Below are 15057 nucleotides of genomic sequence, written 5' to 3' on the forward strand. Positions count from 1 at the left end.
ACCAAATATGACTTCTAAGGATATGTCTTTGAAAAAACTTGTGATTTTCGTGTTTTCATGCTTAGGCCTTAACCATTTTTATTGTTGTTTTTCAGGGTATAATTGACTACATCTTCTATTCTAAACCTCAGCTGAATACTTTGGCCATCCTGGGACCTCTGGACCACCATTGGCTAGTTGAAAATAATATCAGCGGCTGCCCACATCCACTTATTCCCTCCGACCACTTCTCACTTTTTGCACAATTAGAGCTCTTACTGCCTTTCCTGCCCCAAGTTAATGGCATTCACCTTCCTGGCAGGAGGTAGTCAAGTACTTTCAGAGGACCTCAGATTTACTTGTAAACTCATGAAAATCTGAATATAGAGGAGTGAGGTATGGCCAATAGGGATTTTTCTCAATGATCATTTGAATTTTCAGTCTGATTATTTGATAAAGGATATAGTATGAAAGCCAGGTGCTAGCAACAGACAAATTCTGAGCCCAGTATGCTTTATATACTGCTAGACAGGGACTGGTGTGTTTACACCTATCTTTTAATTTGTTACCAGTAATTTTCCTGTTTCTTCTCTCCAATGTATATTGTCATGCCTTGAAATAGGAAGATTTGTGAGCAGTGTGCTATTTGCACAGAAATCACAGCACTGTTGTCTGAGGCCAGTAGTCACACCCGAGACCACTCTTCCAGACTGTACTCCTCTTTTTTTCAGACTTGTTTGTAAAATGATAGTTTGAATTTAGTCTTTATGATTGTATATGATCCACAGAAGACATGATTTATGAAATTTTGTACTTAAAAAAAAAATGAAAACAATTGTAAGCTAAGGGGTGTTTTTTGTTTTTGTTTTTGTTTTTTTTTTTTTTAAGCTGTGTCCTATGTTCTGAAAGCCAGCTGGTAACAAAGTTGCAACAGACTTTCTCTGCAGTGATTTGCACTGTTGGGGTTTTGTTAGCCCTTTTGTACTACTTTATTTTTAAATTGAGAACATTACTCTTTAAATGTAAGTTTCCTTAGACCTTGGGATATTTTCTTGGACCAGAGGCAACTTATGTATGAATTCCTGAATTTCTATGGAAACTTTCTACCAGGACAGATAAAGCTGATCTGTAGGCATTTATGGACTGAATAAGATAGTTGACATATGTACATTTTGGTATTTTTAAATCTTTAACTTTTTAAGTTAAAAATTTACAGCTGTTTAGGTACAGCTTCTAAGTTCTTCCTGAGACATGTTCTGTTCTGTCTCCACTGTGCCTGCCTAAATTTGTTCTCACCAAGCACTGCCTGTGCATGCAGAGAAAATCTGTGCATCTTTTATATTTTTTAAAAACTAACATTTGTGAGACTTTTATGAAAATGCTTTTGTATTAGCTGTGGCTTTTCCTCGTTGTGAAGCGTTGGATAGCACATTCTGGAACATGTTCTTGGGTCCTGGGTCTTTGCTCACAGACCTAAGCACTGCTTCTTGGTGCCATTGCACCCAGAGTACCACTATCATGTGTATTCCTTATTTTCTTATGTTTTTAAAAATCATTCCTTTTTTAAAAGAATAATTTTCTGTTTATGAAGCAGTATAAATTAGATGCATTTTCAAAACAGGTTCCCTAAGACAATTGTTCGGATCATTTTTAAAGTGACTAAGGAATTATAATATGTCAACCAAGATGAAAGTTATACTGTACCCTATATTTTGCCCATAGTGCCATTAGTAGATTAGAAATTAAAGTCACCTTTAACTTTACAAAGTTAACTTGTATATGTTCTGTTCTCAGTCATTGGTTCTCTCAAAATCAAATGAATTCAGAGGGAACTTGTCTGGCTGCTTTTGTTTCAACTGCAGGCAGTGGAGCAGAAGGACGCCGTGTGGCACTAAAATGAACTGTTGAGTAGTAACAGTTTTATACAGAGACTGAGCCATTTTGGATGACTCAAAATTTTATGAGAAAACATTTAATTGCTTATGCTGTTTTTAAGAGGAAATAAAATTACATACTGTTTAAATAAATGAATTTTTTCTTTTTAAGAAATTCTGTAAAAGGTCTTGATCTTGAATCTGCCTTGGACCTTTCCTTTAAGGTTTTTTGTTTTGTTTAATCTTAATTATGATGGTGAGTTTGTTTGTTTGTTGTGGGTTTTCTCTTTGTTCAAGTTGTGCTGGCACCAAACACATCTAGTTTGTAATCAACACTGGTATAGAACCAGTGCATACTTCTAATGGCTTTTTATTCTCTCTCTCTCTCTCCCTCTCTCCCTCTCTCTCTCTCTCTCTCCCTCTCTCCCTCTCTCCCTCTCCCTCTCTCCTCTCCCTCTCCCTCTCCCTCCCCCCCCCCCTCTCGTGTGAACATAGGATGTGTTGACTTGATTTTCATAAACACTGTGTTGGTAGTGCACACCATGACAGTTTCCAGTGAGGATGAACTAGAGATGGCTGGACTGATGACACTGAGGAAGCCACTTTCCCTGTGACCTGCTTAGAGAATCACAGGTCCAGAGAGTGTGTGGTGGGAGGAGCCGAGAGGAGCACTTACTCATTTTTGCATTTGTTAGTGAAAGATGTATTCTTTCCATGGATGCTGGAACTAGAATGCACTTGTTAGATGCTAAAGGTTTGAGCTTTATACAAAAAGTTTCATCTGTATTCATTACTGTCTACAATATATTTGCATTTGGGGGGCAGCATAGTAAGATATAATTGCCTATTATGTCTTGAAGTGCTTGTTTTGCCTCTTGGGCATACTGCATTCTGTGGGTCAGTTTGGACATCTCCACCTTGTTTAGATAGTGATAAGTTGACCGAGAGTGTAGATTTACAAATATAACTTTCAAAAGAAAACTATTCTGAATCTATAGAGAATAAATGTTCACACCAAAATATACTGATACTTTTGTTACACAAGGTTTTATGTTTTAAATGCTTTGTGTCCAGAATAATTTCCAAGAACCTATATTCCTTAAAATGCATAAAACTAGTCTGTTTTCATAATGTAGATTATTTTTTAAAAATTCTGTAATAAATATATGTAATGTTTTGCTATAATGTAATTTCAGTGTTCTTGCTGATAAATACATCTTAGGAGTGTTTTACACAATGTTTGGAATATGTTTCCTATTCTAAAGATGAGAAGATTGGAGGCACTCAAATTCTTGTAAATCTTTGAAGCACAGTTTACAGTATTGGTGGTAATTATTTATGCTTTGAGAATTTAAATAATGTTCATTGAAATTAATTTATGGCATAGTATAAATTGAAACTGTAGAAGTAAATTGCTGATTGCAACTTTAATAATCCCAGAACACAGAAGAACATCTCTAAGAAATTTGGTTTTTTTGTACTTGGATTTGGTGACAACTAGGGTAGCTTGTTTTGTATTAGCACTTTGAAACCTAAAGATATAATTAAATTGGGTAGAATGCACTTCTAAGTCTTTAAATTATAGTTGAATCCTCTAAGATCCCATTTTCCAATAATAACATTCATGGTTTAGTTTCAGTTTTTCACTGTTTAAACTACAGAACTCATTTCCTTCATGACTTTTAAGTTTGGTGGTTATGTCATAGGACAAAATCAACCCAGGCAAGACAATTACAGGAGATGGTCAGTCACAGTATCCAGTACAGGTGTTGCAGAGAGTTCAGAAGACATAAGCAAGTGTCCTCTGACCATAAGCAGTATTTTAAGATGTTCACTTTGTTCCTTTTGGTTACATAAACCTTAAAAACTGGTATGTTGATGTAGAGTCTAAAATAGAGTAGTCTTTATTCACAGTACCTGCTATTGTGTAATGCACTGGACTAACTCTTGTTTACCATTCGTGTCACAAAACCCAGCACACTGTCTGCACTAAGCTCAAGAATGTCACATCCGCCTAGGCAGCTCTTCGATAAGGGTGATGAAAAGCTGAATTTACACCATATAGACTGGTGGTAACAAGGGCTTTTACTGTTCTTTTCAGTGGAATCTTCTTGGTCAAATTGTAACTAGCTAGTATTATATTTATATACAGGGTCTCTTTTCCTTACCGATGTATTTTCCTACTCATAGCCAACCAATAAATTCAATATCTGTTTCAAATATTTTAAAAGTGTAATTTGTACAGCTGTAGCACTGAGGCTTCAAAGCAGATGTTCACCAGGAGACCACACATTACAGTTCAGAGTCCTCTGGGGCAGGGGAGGATTGAGTAGGGACAGGGCATGGTGCAGCAAACAGTGTGGACACCTTTCCTCAGTGGCTGTGTAGTGCTCATCTTCGCCAAAGTTGTTTCCTGTCTAGGTTGTGAATGGTCCTTTGGCATTTAGGGTTCTTGTTACCATGCACCTCATGATGTAAAAACGGGCTCGTGTTATGGAAGGGCGTTGACATATATTTTAAATAAATGGTTTTAAATATAGTAGCAGACATTGGGTTGGGGTTATGATAATTATTAAAGGTCTTATGTTACATCTCTAAATTTCATAGAAGGTGTGTATAACCTTTAATAAGCCCACATTTTCATATGTGGGCTTATAGTCTAAAACCAAAACATTGATTTCCTTTTCAGAATTTACACAGTTCTATTTCCATTCTTAGGAGGCCGAGGCAGGAGGATGATGGGTTCCAGTCTTCTTTCTTCAAAAAGAGGAAGGACATGTTTTATAAGCTTTATGTACATGCTGGAAAAAAATGTTTAAAATCAGAAGACTGCAGAGAGAACAATCTTAGGTTCTTAGAGTAAGCACATGCCACATAAATCTGATGTCTAATATTTGCTAAATGCACTTACAGCTAAAAACAAATAAATGTCAAAGTTAAGTATACTTTATAAATTCTATCTAGTGATATAGGAAACAGTTATCTAAAATATGAGCTGAAAATATAACGTTTTCAACTTTTAGGTAGCAGTGTTAATGTATATCCCAGATTCCGATTTAAATTGACTTTAAGATGAGCTGTTAGAAATACTGCAGAGGCTTTCTTTAGATATCCTGTGATCTACCTCTGACTTCCTCTAGAGCGACGGGGTAAAGTGTTCTCAAACACTCCAAGTTTAACCTAACACATATTAGAGAATATGTGTTGCAAAAGACAGTTCTTACTAGAGAGTGGTGGGTTTTTTGTTTGTTTGTTTGAACATTTGTCCCAAATCAGGTTCTAAGAACTCCGAATGAGTATAACCTGTAGGTCTGTTTGTACCTAGGAAGTGGGGAGACTGCTGGGTAATGATGATGTCAGAATGCTGTCTCCAGGCTCTTCAGCACTTGTAATCACGTGAACGAGATGTCAGTGTTCTCATTTGTTTTGAGCTGCACGCTTAAATCATTCTGTAATCTATCCCATAGCTATTAAGTTGATTTTGGACCTGTCTGGACAAACTGCTTTTTCTGACAACTGTGACCGGATGCGGACTTCAACAGCTCTTACTGCCACTGTTCTCCAGCCTGTGGGCAGAGTTAGACTCAGTAAGAAGAGTGGGGAGGACTCCGTGTTACTGATACATCTTGATGAATGATGGGGGTTAAGCCATTTTTCGTTGCATCAATGAATGCTCATTTTGAACTGCAGGTGTTATACCTAGTGTGGAAATAGATTTACAGGTACAGTCTCTACTTTGTTGGTCCTTATAACCTGTTGCAGTAAATGCCACACATACACCAAGGAGCAACTGCCTATATGGGTCAAGAGGTGAACTTGTGGCTATATCTTAAAGGACTGAGAACTTATTTCCCAGAGAACAACAGAAGTTATATTAAAAAACCTTTATGGACTGTCAATGGTCATAATGGGTGGAGTTGGCATATGATGTGGCCCAAGCTCATGGAGTAAACTAGCAAAGTATCTAGGACGTGGTGGCATCTTTGGAAGTTTGAACATCCTATGAGTGGTGTAAGGAGCCACATGAAGGTTTGAGTGGGGAGTACTGTTGCCAGACGTAAATATTCTGGAAACATTGCTGTAAGCAGTTCTGTGGAGGAGAGATGAAAGCAATGAGACTAGTGACTAACAGCTAGCTTCAGTATGGTTCATTGCGATGATGAGTAAATGTCCACACTACGCATTCACAGAAAATCAGACCAACGAAGTAGAGCAGCCCTTTAAAGATCGAAGAAATCCAAGAATTTTAAATATACTTTGTTCTGCAAGGGATTAGCTCTTGGTCTTAAGTCATCCACATCTTTTAAGTTCGTAAAACTATTCTGTACCTGAAATCTGACTCTGATAGGCACCATGAAGTATGTTTGATTACTTATGAAGCTTGGCTTTTTAAAAAGCTTTTTAATTAAAAAAAATTATGCTGGGCAGTGGTGATGCATACCTTTAATCCCAGCATTTGGGAGGTAGAGGCTGGTGGATCTCTGTGAGTCCAGTTTGGTCTACAGAGCAAGTTCTAGGACAGCAAGGGCTGTTAGAGAAACCCTGTCTCGAAAGACTGAAATTAAAAATTTAAGGTGTGTGTGTGTGGTGTTTACTGACAAGAAAGCAAGTGCTCCTGAACTGCTCGGCCATCTCTGGTCTGTTGGCTCATCTTTATGGGACTCCTTGCATTGTGCAAAGTAGGGAACTGCCATGTTGTTGGTCTGTATTACACACAAACATCCCATTAGTCGGTCTTAAATTGAATTCTAGGCATGTATTGCAATTAGCCAATGCACTGTAAAGTTGGTTTGAGTATTTTGTACAAGAGGCACTGGAAATATCTAGTAAGTATAAAGTATAGTAGCACCTATGTATATTTGTATTAAGAAGTCTTATAAGTGTGGGCAAGTTAGAATCAGCTCTAATATAGAACTTGGGTATGCAGAGCTAATAATTACAGCAGGAATAGTGAAAACTAGGTGTGTCACAAAAGCCTGCATGGATTACAATAGCAGTAAAAGAAAAGGCTTTGTTGTATAACATGGTAGAATTACAGGCAGTAATATGAACACTATTGTTCTTACCCAAAATGTGTATTATAATACTTTATTGATCAAGAAGATGACGCAGGGCAGTGGTGGCCCATGCCTTTAATCCCACACCTTAATCCTAGGCAGAGGCAGGTTGATCTCTGAGTTCGAGGCCAACCTGGTCTGCATATTAAGTTCTAGGACAGCTAGGGCTGCATAGAGAAACCGTGTCTTAAAAAAAAAAAATCTAAAGATACGAGCTTTTTTTTTTTTTTTTTTTTTTAGGTTGGCCAGCATTATGAAAGAGCTCATTGCACTGGAGGAAGATGGTGTGTTAAGTGGAAAACGATTTGTTAGGGAAATTTTTGTGACAAAATTATGAAAAGACGAAGTAGCTTATAAAAGTGCAAGGTTTGCAATTAGCCCAGCAGTGTCCTGTAGAGCACAAGACTCCTTGTGCCACGGGTCCTTTGATTGAAGGACTGGAGAGGTGGCTCAGCAATTAGGGGTCTGGAGAGGACCTGGCTTTAACCTCCATTGTGCACATGGTTTACTTGCTGCCCAATTTACACTTTGTTCTGTCTTTAAAAAGATCTTCAGGTTAAAAATGAATTCATAACCTAAATAAGCAAAACTTGGCTGGGGAGATGACTTGGCAAGTAAAGTCCTTGCTGTTGAAGCCCGAGGACCTGAGTTCAGATTCTCAGCACCCGCATAATTATGTGCTGTCTACAGGAGATGATTTAGGTTCAAAGGTGCAAGTAGGTTGGCAATAAGATTAAATATGTCACGTACACATAAGTTGCAAGAGGCCATGCCAATCAGACAACACAGGCTTAAATTATTAGAAAATAAGGGTTTGCTTGTAATGATAAGCCCACCTGACCACAGAGTTCCAAACTCATGACCTAAAGCCAACACGATGGAGAAGTCATAGTTGACAACTCAAGTGCTGGGCTGGCGCACCACTGGTTACTGAACAGCATAGCAAGGCTCCATGTCAAAACTGGGCAGAATATAAAAGGTAGTGGGAAATTGAGCAGTGCTGTAACCCAACTAGATCTAATAAATGCACAAGACTAATAGAGTGCTTGCCCTTTCAACTGTACAGGGATGGTTTGAATTAATACAAAATTTAAGCTAGTTAGTGACATGATATTAAGTTGGAAATTTTAAGAATAAGTGAAACTTAACACTAAAATAGCCCATGGATCGAAGAAAAGGGAAAGCAACATTCCCTGAGATGAATGAAAACAACATTGAAGCAAGCAGTGAGGGTAATGCCCAGGACATTACAGTGCAGACATTAAAGAAGAAAGGGATCTAGTAACAGGACAAGCCAAAGCAGACAGCGGGAAAGAATGGGGAGTAGAGCAGAGAATTAAGGAATAGGGAAGAGAAAGTGGAAAATAAAGATTGGTCTTTGTAAAGATGAGTGAAATTCATGAATGTCCAAATCAGGAGAAGAGAAAAAGTTAATAAAATTAGGTACTAAAGGGACATTACTACCAACCTCACAGAACAGAGATATGTAGTGTTATTTAAAAAAATAATTTTTTTTAAAAGCTACCCCATAATATTGCTTTGCTTACATTTTATAAAAACAGTTCCCTCATCAAATGATTTCCTGTGTTGGATTCAGAAAGGCAGAATATAAAAGGTAGTGGGAAATTGAGCAGTGCTGTAACCCAACTAGATCTAATAACATTCTTGGTTATTTCTTTTATCCATTTTTTTAAACATTTTTTAAAACAGTCTATTTTACGTACCAATCCCAATTCCCTCTCTCTTCCCCTGTTTCCCCCACTTCTTCCCCCAACTCCCCATCAAGTCCTCAGGGTGAGGCCTCCCATGGGGAGTCAACAAAGTCTGTCCCATCACTTGAGGGAAGACCAAGGCCCTCCTCCCTGTATCTAGGTTGGTATCCCTCCATAGGGAATGGGCTCCAAAAAGCCAGTTCATGCGCTAGAGATAAATACTGGTTCCACAGCCAGTGGCCCCACAAACTGCCCAAGCCACACAACTGTCATCTATAATCAGAGGGTCTTCAGTCTTATGCAGGTTGTCCAGCTGTCAGTCCAGAGTCAGTGAGCTCTCACTAGCTTGTGTCAGCTGTCTCTGTGGGTTTCCCCATCATGGTCTAGAACCTTTCTTTTATACATCTTCAAATGGATCAAATAAGTTTCCCTGCATCCTTTGGCAAAAGGTTATCTAATAAGCCATTATTTGCCCAAGGTATCAAGAATGTGGATTTAAAGGCACTGCGTGGGGCATATTTGTTCAAGCTATTATTGTTAATATTCATGATCTCCAGCCCATGTATTGTTGAGGTGGTCCTGGTAGTCGTTGGTAACTTCCTGTCTAATCCGAAAAGCTGATTTCTTTATGCTTCCTGCACCAGGCCTCTACTTAACTATTAATTCAAAGAGTTCTGGTTCTTAAAGCAGGAAATTGCATCTAAAGACCAAAAATACATAATGCAGGAAGGAGTGCTTTTAGTCACTGATGGGTCATGTTCTGACTATAGAAATGAGAATTTTCCCCAAAGATAAAATATATCTGTGGTGTTTTGAAAGAGAAGTGTTCCCTATAGTCTTGGACATTTGGATACTTGGTTGCCAGTTTGTGGTCCTGTTTGGGGCAGCTTAGGTGTGGCCTCCTTGGAGGAGGTGTGTCACTGCCAAAGACCCAGGCCATCCCAGTTCGCTTGCTCTCTCTGCTGGTGCTTGCTGCTCAAACTGTGAGCTCTGAGCTTCTGCTCCTGTTGGTCTGCTGCTATACTGCTCCATCATGGTGGACTCTTAGGCCTCTGGAATCGGAAACCTTTCTATAGGTCATCTTGGTCTTAGTTACGGTCACAGCGATGGAATTGTAATTAATATGTTAAGCGTTGACCATCCTACTTCGATTTTCATTTGAGCCAGAAGCTTTTTACTTAAACTTGCTGATCTTAAGTCAGAGGGCAGAAAAAAAAAAAAAAAAACACTTTGGGTTTCAATTACACCAAAAAAAAATTGATTGATTTTTTTTTTTTTTAAAAAAAATAAAGATCATTTCATCCCCAGTCTTGGGACTGGGATCTAAAGTCTTGTGCATGCTAGGTCAGTACTCTACTACTGAGCTCATAATTACCCATGTAGCTTAGGGTGTGCTACAGATGGCCTCAGGATAGCAATGCCACGACCTGGAAAAATCTAATGTTATTTAGGCGATTCTTGTCCTTAGGGCCTGCCCACTTCCACACCAGGTTGGAATTTTCCATTATATGGATTACCTCTATTGTTATCTTCAGAAACAAAATTAGATTTACTTTTTAATGCCTTGTTTTAGAGATTGTCTTTAAAAGTATTTGACTTCTGTAGTACTCTCATGATTACAATGGCAAATTAGCAACGTAAGATTTATTTAAGGAAATGAAACTTTTTAATTCTTTCTCCCTGATAGATTTTAGTGGGTTCCTGTTTTAGACTGTATAGTGATACTTTATTTATGTTGTATAAGTAAAGCTTGCCTAAAAACCAGAAGGTAAAACTAAGCCACTAGAGGCCCGGCAGTGGTGTTGCACACCTTTAATCCCAGGATTTGGGAGACAGAGGCAGATGGATCTCTGTGAGTTCAAGGCCACCCTGGGTTACACAAGATCAATGCAGAAACAGATCCAGGTGGTGGTGGCGGCTCACACCGTTAATCCCAGCACTAGAGAGGAATATAAACTGGAATGAGACAGGAACTCACCTTTCAGTCTGAGGGTTTCTTAGAAGTAAGAACTCTCTAGTGGCTTGGCTGCTTTGCTTTTCTGATCTTTAGGTCAAACTCCAATATCTGTCGCTGGGTTTTTGCTATTCATGCGGCAAATCTGTCTTGTTTTGGTTTGTTTTAACAGAGATGTCTTTGTTAAGCAAATAGAACCTATCTCACGGTGAGTTCTCTGGGATACTGGTTTGTGTGCAGGAATTCAACAGGAGAAGATGGAGAGATGGTGCAACATTTAAAGATGAAAATTGGGAGCTGGAGAAACAGATAGTTAAGAGCGCTTGCTGCTCTTACAGAGAACCCAAGTTCAGTTCCCAGCGTCCATGTCAGACAGTTTATAATTGCTGGTAACTCCAGGACTGAGGAATGGGACACTTCCTTCTAACCTCGTGGCACACATGCATGCATGCAATATATCCACACATTAACATAAACAAACAAACCATTTTTTAATGAAAAGGGGAAAGATGAAATTCAGGCACCAGACTGCAGATGATGCTTGTGTGACTGGGAAGCCAGCCTCCAGAACACTGCACACATTGTCAAGGTAATAACAATTCTGTGGTGGGTGTGGAAAAAAAAATTAAGGAATTAGTATTGGGCAAAGGAGAAGCTGTGGGGTAATGAGTCACAAAGCCCTCGGATGATTCCATGCGAGTGTAGAGATCCTGGTCCTGTGAAGACCCTTCAGATTTGTGCCCTCTTGAAGCCAAGAGTCCAGGTTTTTATGACCTATACCAGAGAGCTGGTGACATAGAAATAAATAGATCCTACGTCAGCCAGAATCCAGGCTTCTGGCTCAGAGTGACCTTGCAGTTCTTTGAGGGCAGTTCTCAGAAAGCAACCCAGCTGGGTGCTGTCAGTTGCCAACACTCTAAAGAGCTATGGAAAGGACCTCTAGAAGGGGAACCTGGGGTGACATGTTACAGCCAATTCAGCCCACCCTTTTGCACTCCCCACACTTCTCAAAGAACAGATTGGGGGACCAGCCTCTTCAGGATTATGCTGGTTTAATTTCCCCAGGAATCTGCAGGAGCTGGGCTTGGGCTTCAGTCCTAAGGTCTCTTCTAAGCATTTATCTCTCATTGTCCTGGAGGAGAATTCACAAGTTACATAGAGTAGCAGTTCCAGCTCAGAATGGGCTCTTTTTATCTGGTACAAGCCTGCCCACTCCCAGGTTTAGTGAGCTTCTGTAGTGTACAGTGTTCCCATGGCAACTTAGGGCATGATTATCAGATAATGTACAGAGTCTGGACATGTTACTGTTATCCAGGGACATGTCAGGGAGTCCCCACCCGCTTCACCGGAGATGAAAAACAATTCATCTTCTTAGCATTGGTGACTCTTCAGACCAGTGTCTTCCACAGAGATCCATACCCCTTGATGACCGTAGGGGTAATGTATTGAAAACGAGATTCAAACCTCATCTGAGTCCAGGTGGCCTTTCCCTTTACTCTAGTTTGTGAGCAAATCACCTCCCCAAATTGGAAACTTTAAATCCCTGATTATTCTTACCATAATAGGAATGGAAAACTTCAAACCCTATGTCTTAGTCTAAAAGATCCAAGTCAGAGAGGTGAGTGAAGCCCTTCCCGGGAAGCATAATACAATTGTTAATGGAGTTTGCTGGGACATGTCCCCTGATGTGGTTATCAGTGTTCGAGTTCTATGGGGCCTTTCCTTGAACATTGGGGTCAGACCATCATGGTCTCTTTGGTAGAACAGAGAACAGAGGAAATCAAAGGCATCCGGATATCTGAGCAAAGACGCCAGAAACCACAGAAAGCCCCCCCCCCCCACACACACACACACAGGCACGGTGCTTTTGGTTTTCTATAGGGATTGGCTTTGAGGCAAGAAGACACCAACTGCAGAGCTGCTCTAGTCACGTTTATTAAGGCAGAAGGAAGTCGTGAGTGGTAGGGTTTCTATCTCTCATTGAAGAGCACATCTCGGTAGGCAGTCATTCCTGGTTCACCTCAACCGAACGCTGTCAGGGCCCCCTGGAAAAGAGAAGCCAAGCTTGAGAGTGCCCTTCACTGCTACCAGAGATTGCTGAGGAGAGGACCTGGGCACCCGAGGTTACTCAGACAGAAACGCATAGCTGCTGGTTCTGAGGAAGGCTCCTGTGAACCCCATGGGGGGGGGGGCAGTTTCTAGGACAAGTGTCATGGCCTGCTGGCAGCCGCTTGTGAAAGGTATGCCCGAATGAACTCCTTGGGCTCCTCACAGGTTGGTTAGGATATGGCTTGCAGAGGCAGAACAGGAAGCAGGGGTTCCCTGATGCAGGCTGGGCTGCCTCCTACATGATGGTGAAGGTGGCTGGGGAGGGGTACCCACATAGGGAGGGAGAGCCATGCAAGGAAGATGTCCACGTTACCAACAGTGTCTTCACAGCCCCTACAGACTCAGGGCCCAGCTCGGTGACACACTTCCTGGAACCCTCTATGAGGGGATCCAACGGAACGCCCAGGCCAGCCAGGATGAACCTCAGGATGCTCAAGTAGCTTAATGGTAGGCTAGGCATGGCCCCAGCCACAGCCTCCGCAGCAGGGGCAACGGCAGCCACGGGTTCTGGCACAGATTTGGCCACTGAGTTCACGAAGAAAGCAATACCTGCCAACACAAACAGAGAACCTAGGGCCTTCTCAAGGATCCTGAAGACCCAGCTCCTCCAGAGAGGGCACCTAGGGGAGACTTCACAGCCACCCACCTACTTCCTGGTTGGTGACTGCCCAGTGTCAGACAAGACACCAACAGTGAGGAAAGGGTGACCTCACAGTGGGCTGGAGGAGGGGAGAGATGGCTGCAGAGAGAGCAATAGGAAATGGGTAGGGTTTCAGAGCTGAGGCCATTCCTACTTTGCCTTAACGAATGGGAGACATTTATCAGGTTTAGAACAGATGGGATGGCCATTCTCAAGCCAGCGCTGGCCTTTGACTCAGTTGTCAAGCTGGTGGGTGAAGAGAAGAAGCCAAAGGTGGGTGGGCATGTGAGAGGTAGCTGGAAGGCTCAGTGGGCCTGACAGAAGAAGGCTTTGAAGGCCACAGGAAAAAAGAGAGGAAAGCCTTGAAGGGGTAAGCAGAGGAGTGTCTGGCTTCCTCTGGAGGCGTTTCTGCTAGAAAAGCTGCCATCAGCACACGCTGCACCAGAGCGGGAGGCTATAGGGCCACATTGCAACTGGAATAGGGGCCAGGAAAGAGCAGGTACTGATGGCAGGTCCCTCCACAGAAGATGCTAAGCCCCAAGGGAACTCACCAGAGTCACTGAGCAGAGCCACACAGAACACTAGGAAGGTGATGGTAAGCTTCATGGTGGAATGAGTCTCAGAAGGTGGACCTAGGACACTCTTCCTAGAGCCTGTTCCTGAGGGTCTCATATATCCAGGGGTAGAGCCCCACCCTCCTGAGAAATATGCTGTTTGCTCAGCTAATAGGCAGAACTTCAGCCAACTTCCTTCTGGGCCGTGGACCCTGGGAGGATTGCACATCCCACCCCAGGCCTGGGGATTTCCTCTTGGCAGGGTCTCCTGATCTCAAGTGCTGGGCCTTTCTTCCTGAGAACGGGAACGGAGGATGTGCTTTGTCTCCGTAGGGCCCACCCTGGCCTACACCTAGATACTGTGGTCTGACCCCACTGCAATGTCACCACAGTCCAGCCCTGGGGCCCAGGCTCCCCACGGGTGTGAAAGGGCTGAATGGTTATGGAGGTGCTGGGGCTGGAAGCCTGAAGAGCACATTGTAAATCGTCAGGTCCCCAAGACCCCAGATCCCCCAGAACTATTGGTCCCTGGTCCCAGGCTACAGAAATGTCACAGTGAGTCTTCCCAGCTCCTGCTGGCGTGGGAGCCCCAGTGTATTATAGCCAGAAAGGAAAGCCTAGTAACCTGGCTGGGTGACCAGTCCTTACTCTTGACTACCTCCTTTACTGGGCCACAGGTAGCTGCTCATGCAAAAGGGTGTGGGTGGTGGGATGTTTCCCTGTCTTTAAAATCCCTCTCAAAGGCTGGGGATGAGGTCGGTGTATTTAGAGTTTCTCTAAAGCCCTTTCTTCTCTGCCGCCTGCAGAATTGAGGCAGAAAACAAAGTGTTGATACCCCTTCCATAGGCCCAGTAATGCTGAGACCTGACTTCAGGAATTTCAAATGTCTCTACCACAGCAGATGAGGCATGGCTTGGTCTTCATAGCTGGTGTGAAGACCCACAGTGGGCAAATCCCCCGTTTTCAGCCCGTAACTCAACACTGACCATACTCACAGCGGCCCTGCTCATTCCTTACATCTTTTCCTTACTGTCCGATCTGGGAGGTTTTTATCAGTCACCATTGGAATAGTAAGTTCAGTGGGAAATGAGTTTGTAACTTGTGAGGCCTCACCCCCTTTTGACAGTTTTCCTGGAAGGAATGCTTGCAAGACGGTATCAAGACCATCTGTGTTACTG

The 15057-nt window shown here is 42.0% G+C and overlaps 2 protein-coding genes across 7 annotated transcripts in view; one reads left to right on the top strand and one right to left on the bottom strand.

Annotated features, from left to right (window-relative positions):
* The window catches only part of Cnot6 (CCR4-NOT transcription complex subunit 6), a 50122-nt gene extending 45771 nt beyond the window's left edge, over positions 1–4351 (top strand). For 5 of the 6 annotated variants that reach the window (XM_041664147.1, XM_041664150.1, XM_041664151.1 and 2 more), the window contains one exon: positions 96–2053. In XM_041664147.1, the coding sequence (XP_041520081.1) occupies positions 96–308 (213 nt within the window). In that variant the 3' untranslated portion in view covers positions 309–2053. Of the gene's footprint in view, positions 1–95; positions 2054–2348 lie in introns of those variants that run through there. The other variant, XR_005975621.1, reaches the window with a different exon arrangement.
* An 8141-nt stretch (positions 4352–12492) lies between these two features.
* Positions 12493–13969, bottom strand: Scgb3a1 (secretoglobin family 3A member 1). Its single transcript, XM_041665842.1, has 3 exons — positions 13877–13969; positions 12999–13234; positions 12493–12621 (listed from the first exon to the last, which is right to left on the bottom strand). The coding sequence occupies exons 1-3, from the start codon at positions 13929–13931 to the stop codon at positions 12598–12600; spliced, it is 315 nt and encodes a 104-aa protein (XP_041521776.1). The 5' UTR covers positions 13932–13969; the 3' UTR covers positions 12493–12597.
* Positions 13970–15057: the final 1088 nt, after the last annotated feature.

This window comes from Microtus oregoni, unplaced genomic scaffold, assembly GCF_018167655.1.
Source record: "Microtus oregoni isolate MIOR12 unplaced genomic scaffold, Mior012 000015F_ref0000493, whole genome shotgun sequence".
Classification (NCBI taxonomy): Eukaryota; Metazoa; Chordata; class Mammalia; order Rodentia; family Cricetidae; genus Microtus; species Microtus oregoni.

Bases quoted from the DNA above. Each gene is read 5' to 3' on its own strand.
- Scgb3a1 (XM_041665842.1), bottom strand. From the start codon at position 13,931: ATGAAGCTTACCATCACCTTCCTAGTGTTCTGTGTGGCTCTGCTCAGT. The intron at 13,235-13,876 runs GTGAGTTCCCTT...TTGTGTTGGCAG, and splicing joins GGCTCTGCTCAGTGACTCTG to GTATTGCTTTCTTCGTGAAC. The intron at 12,622-12,998 runs GTAACGTGGACA...TCTCTTTTCCAG, and splicing joins GGGCTGTGAAGACACTGTTG to GGGGCCCTGACAGCGTTCGG.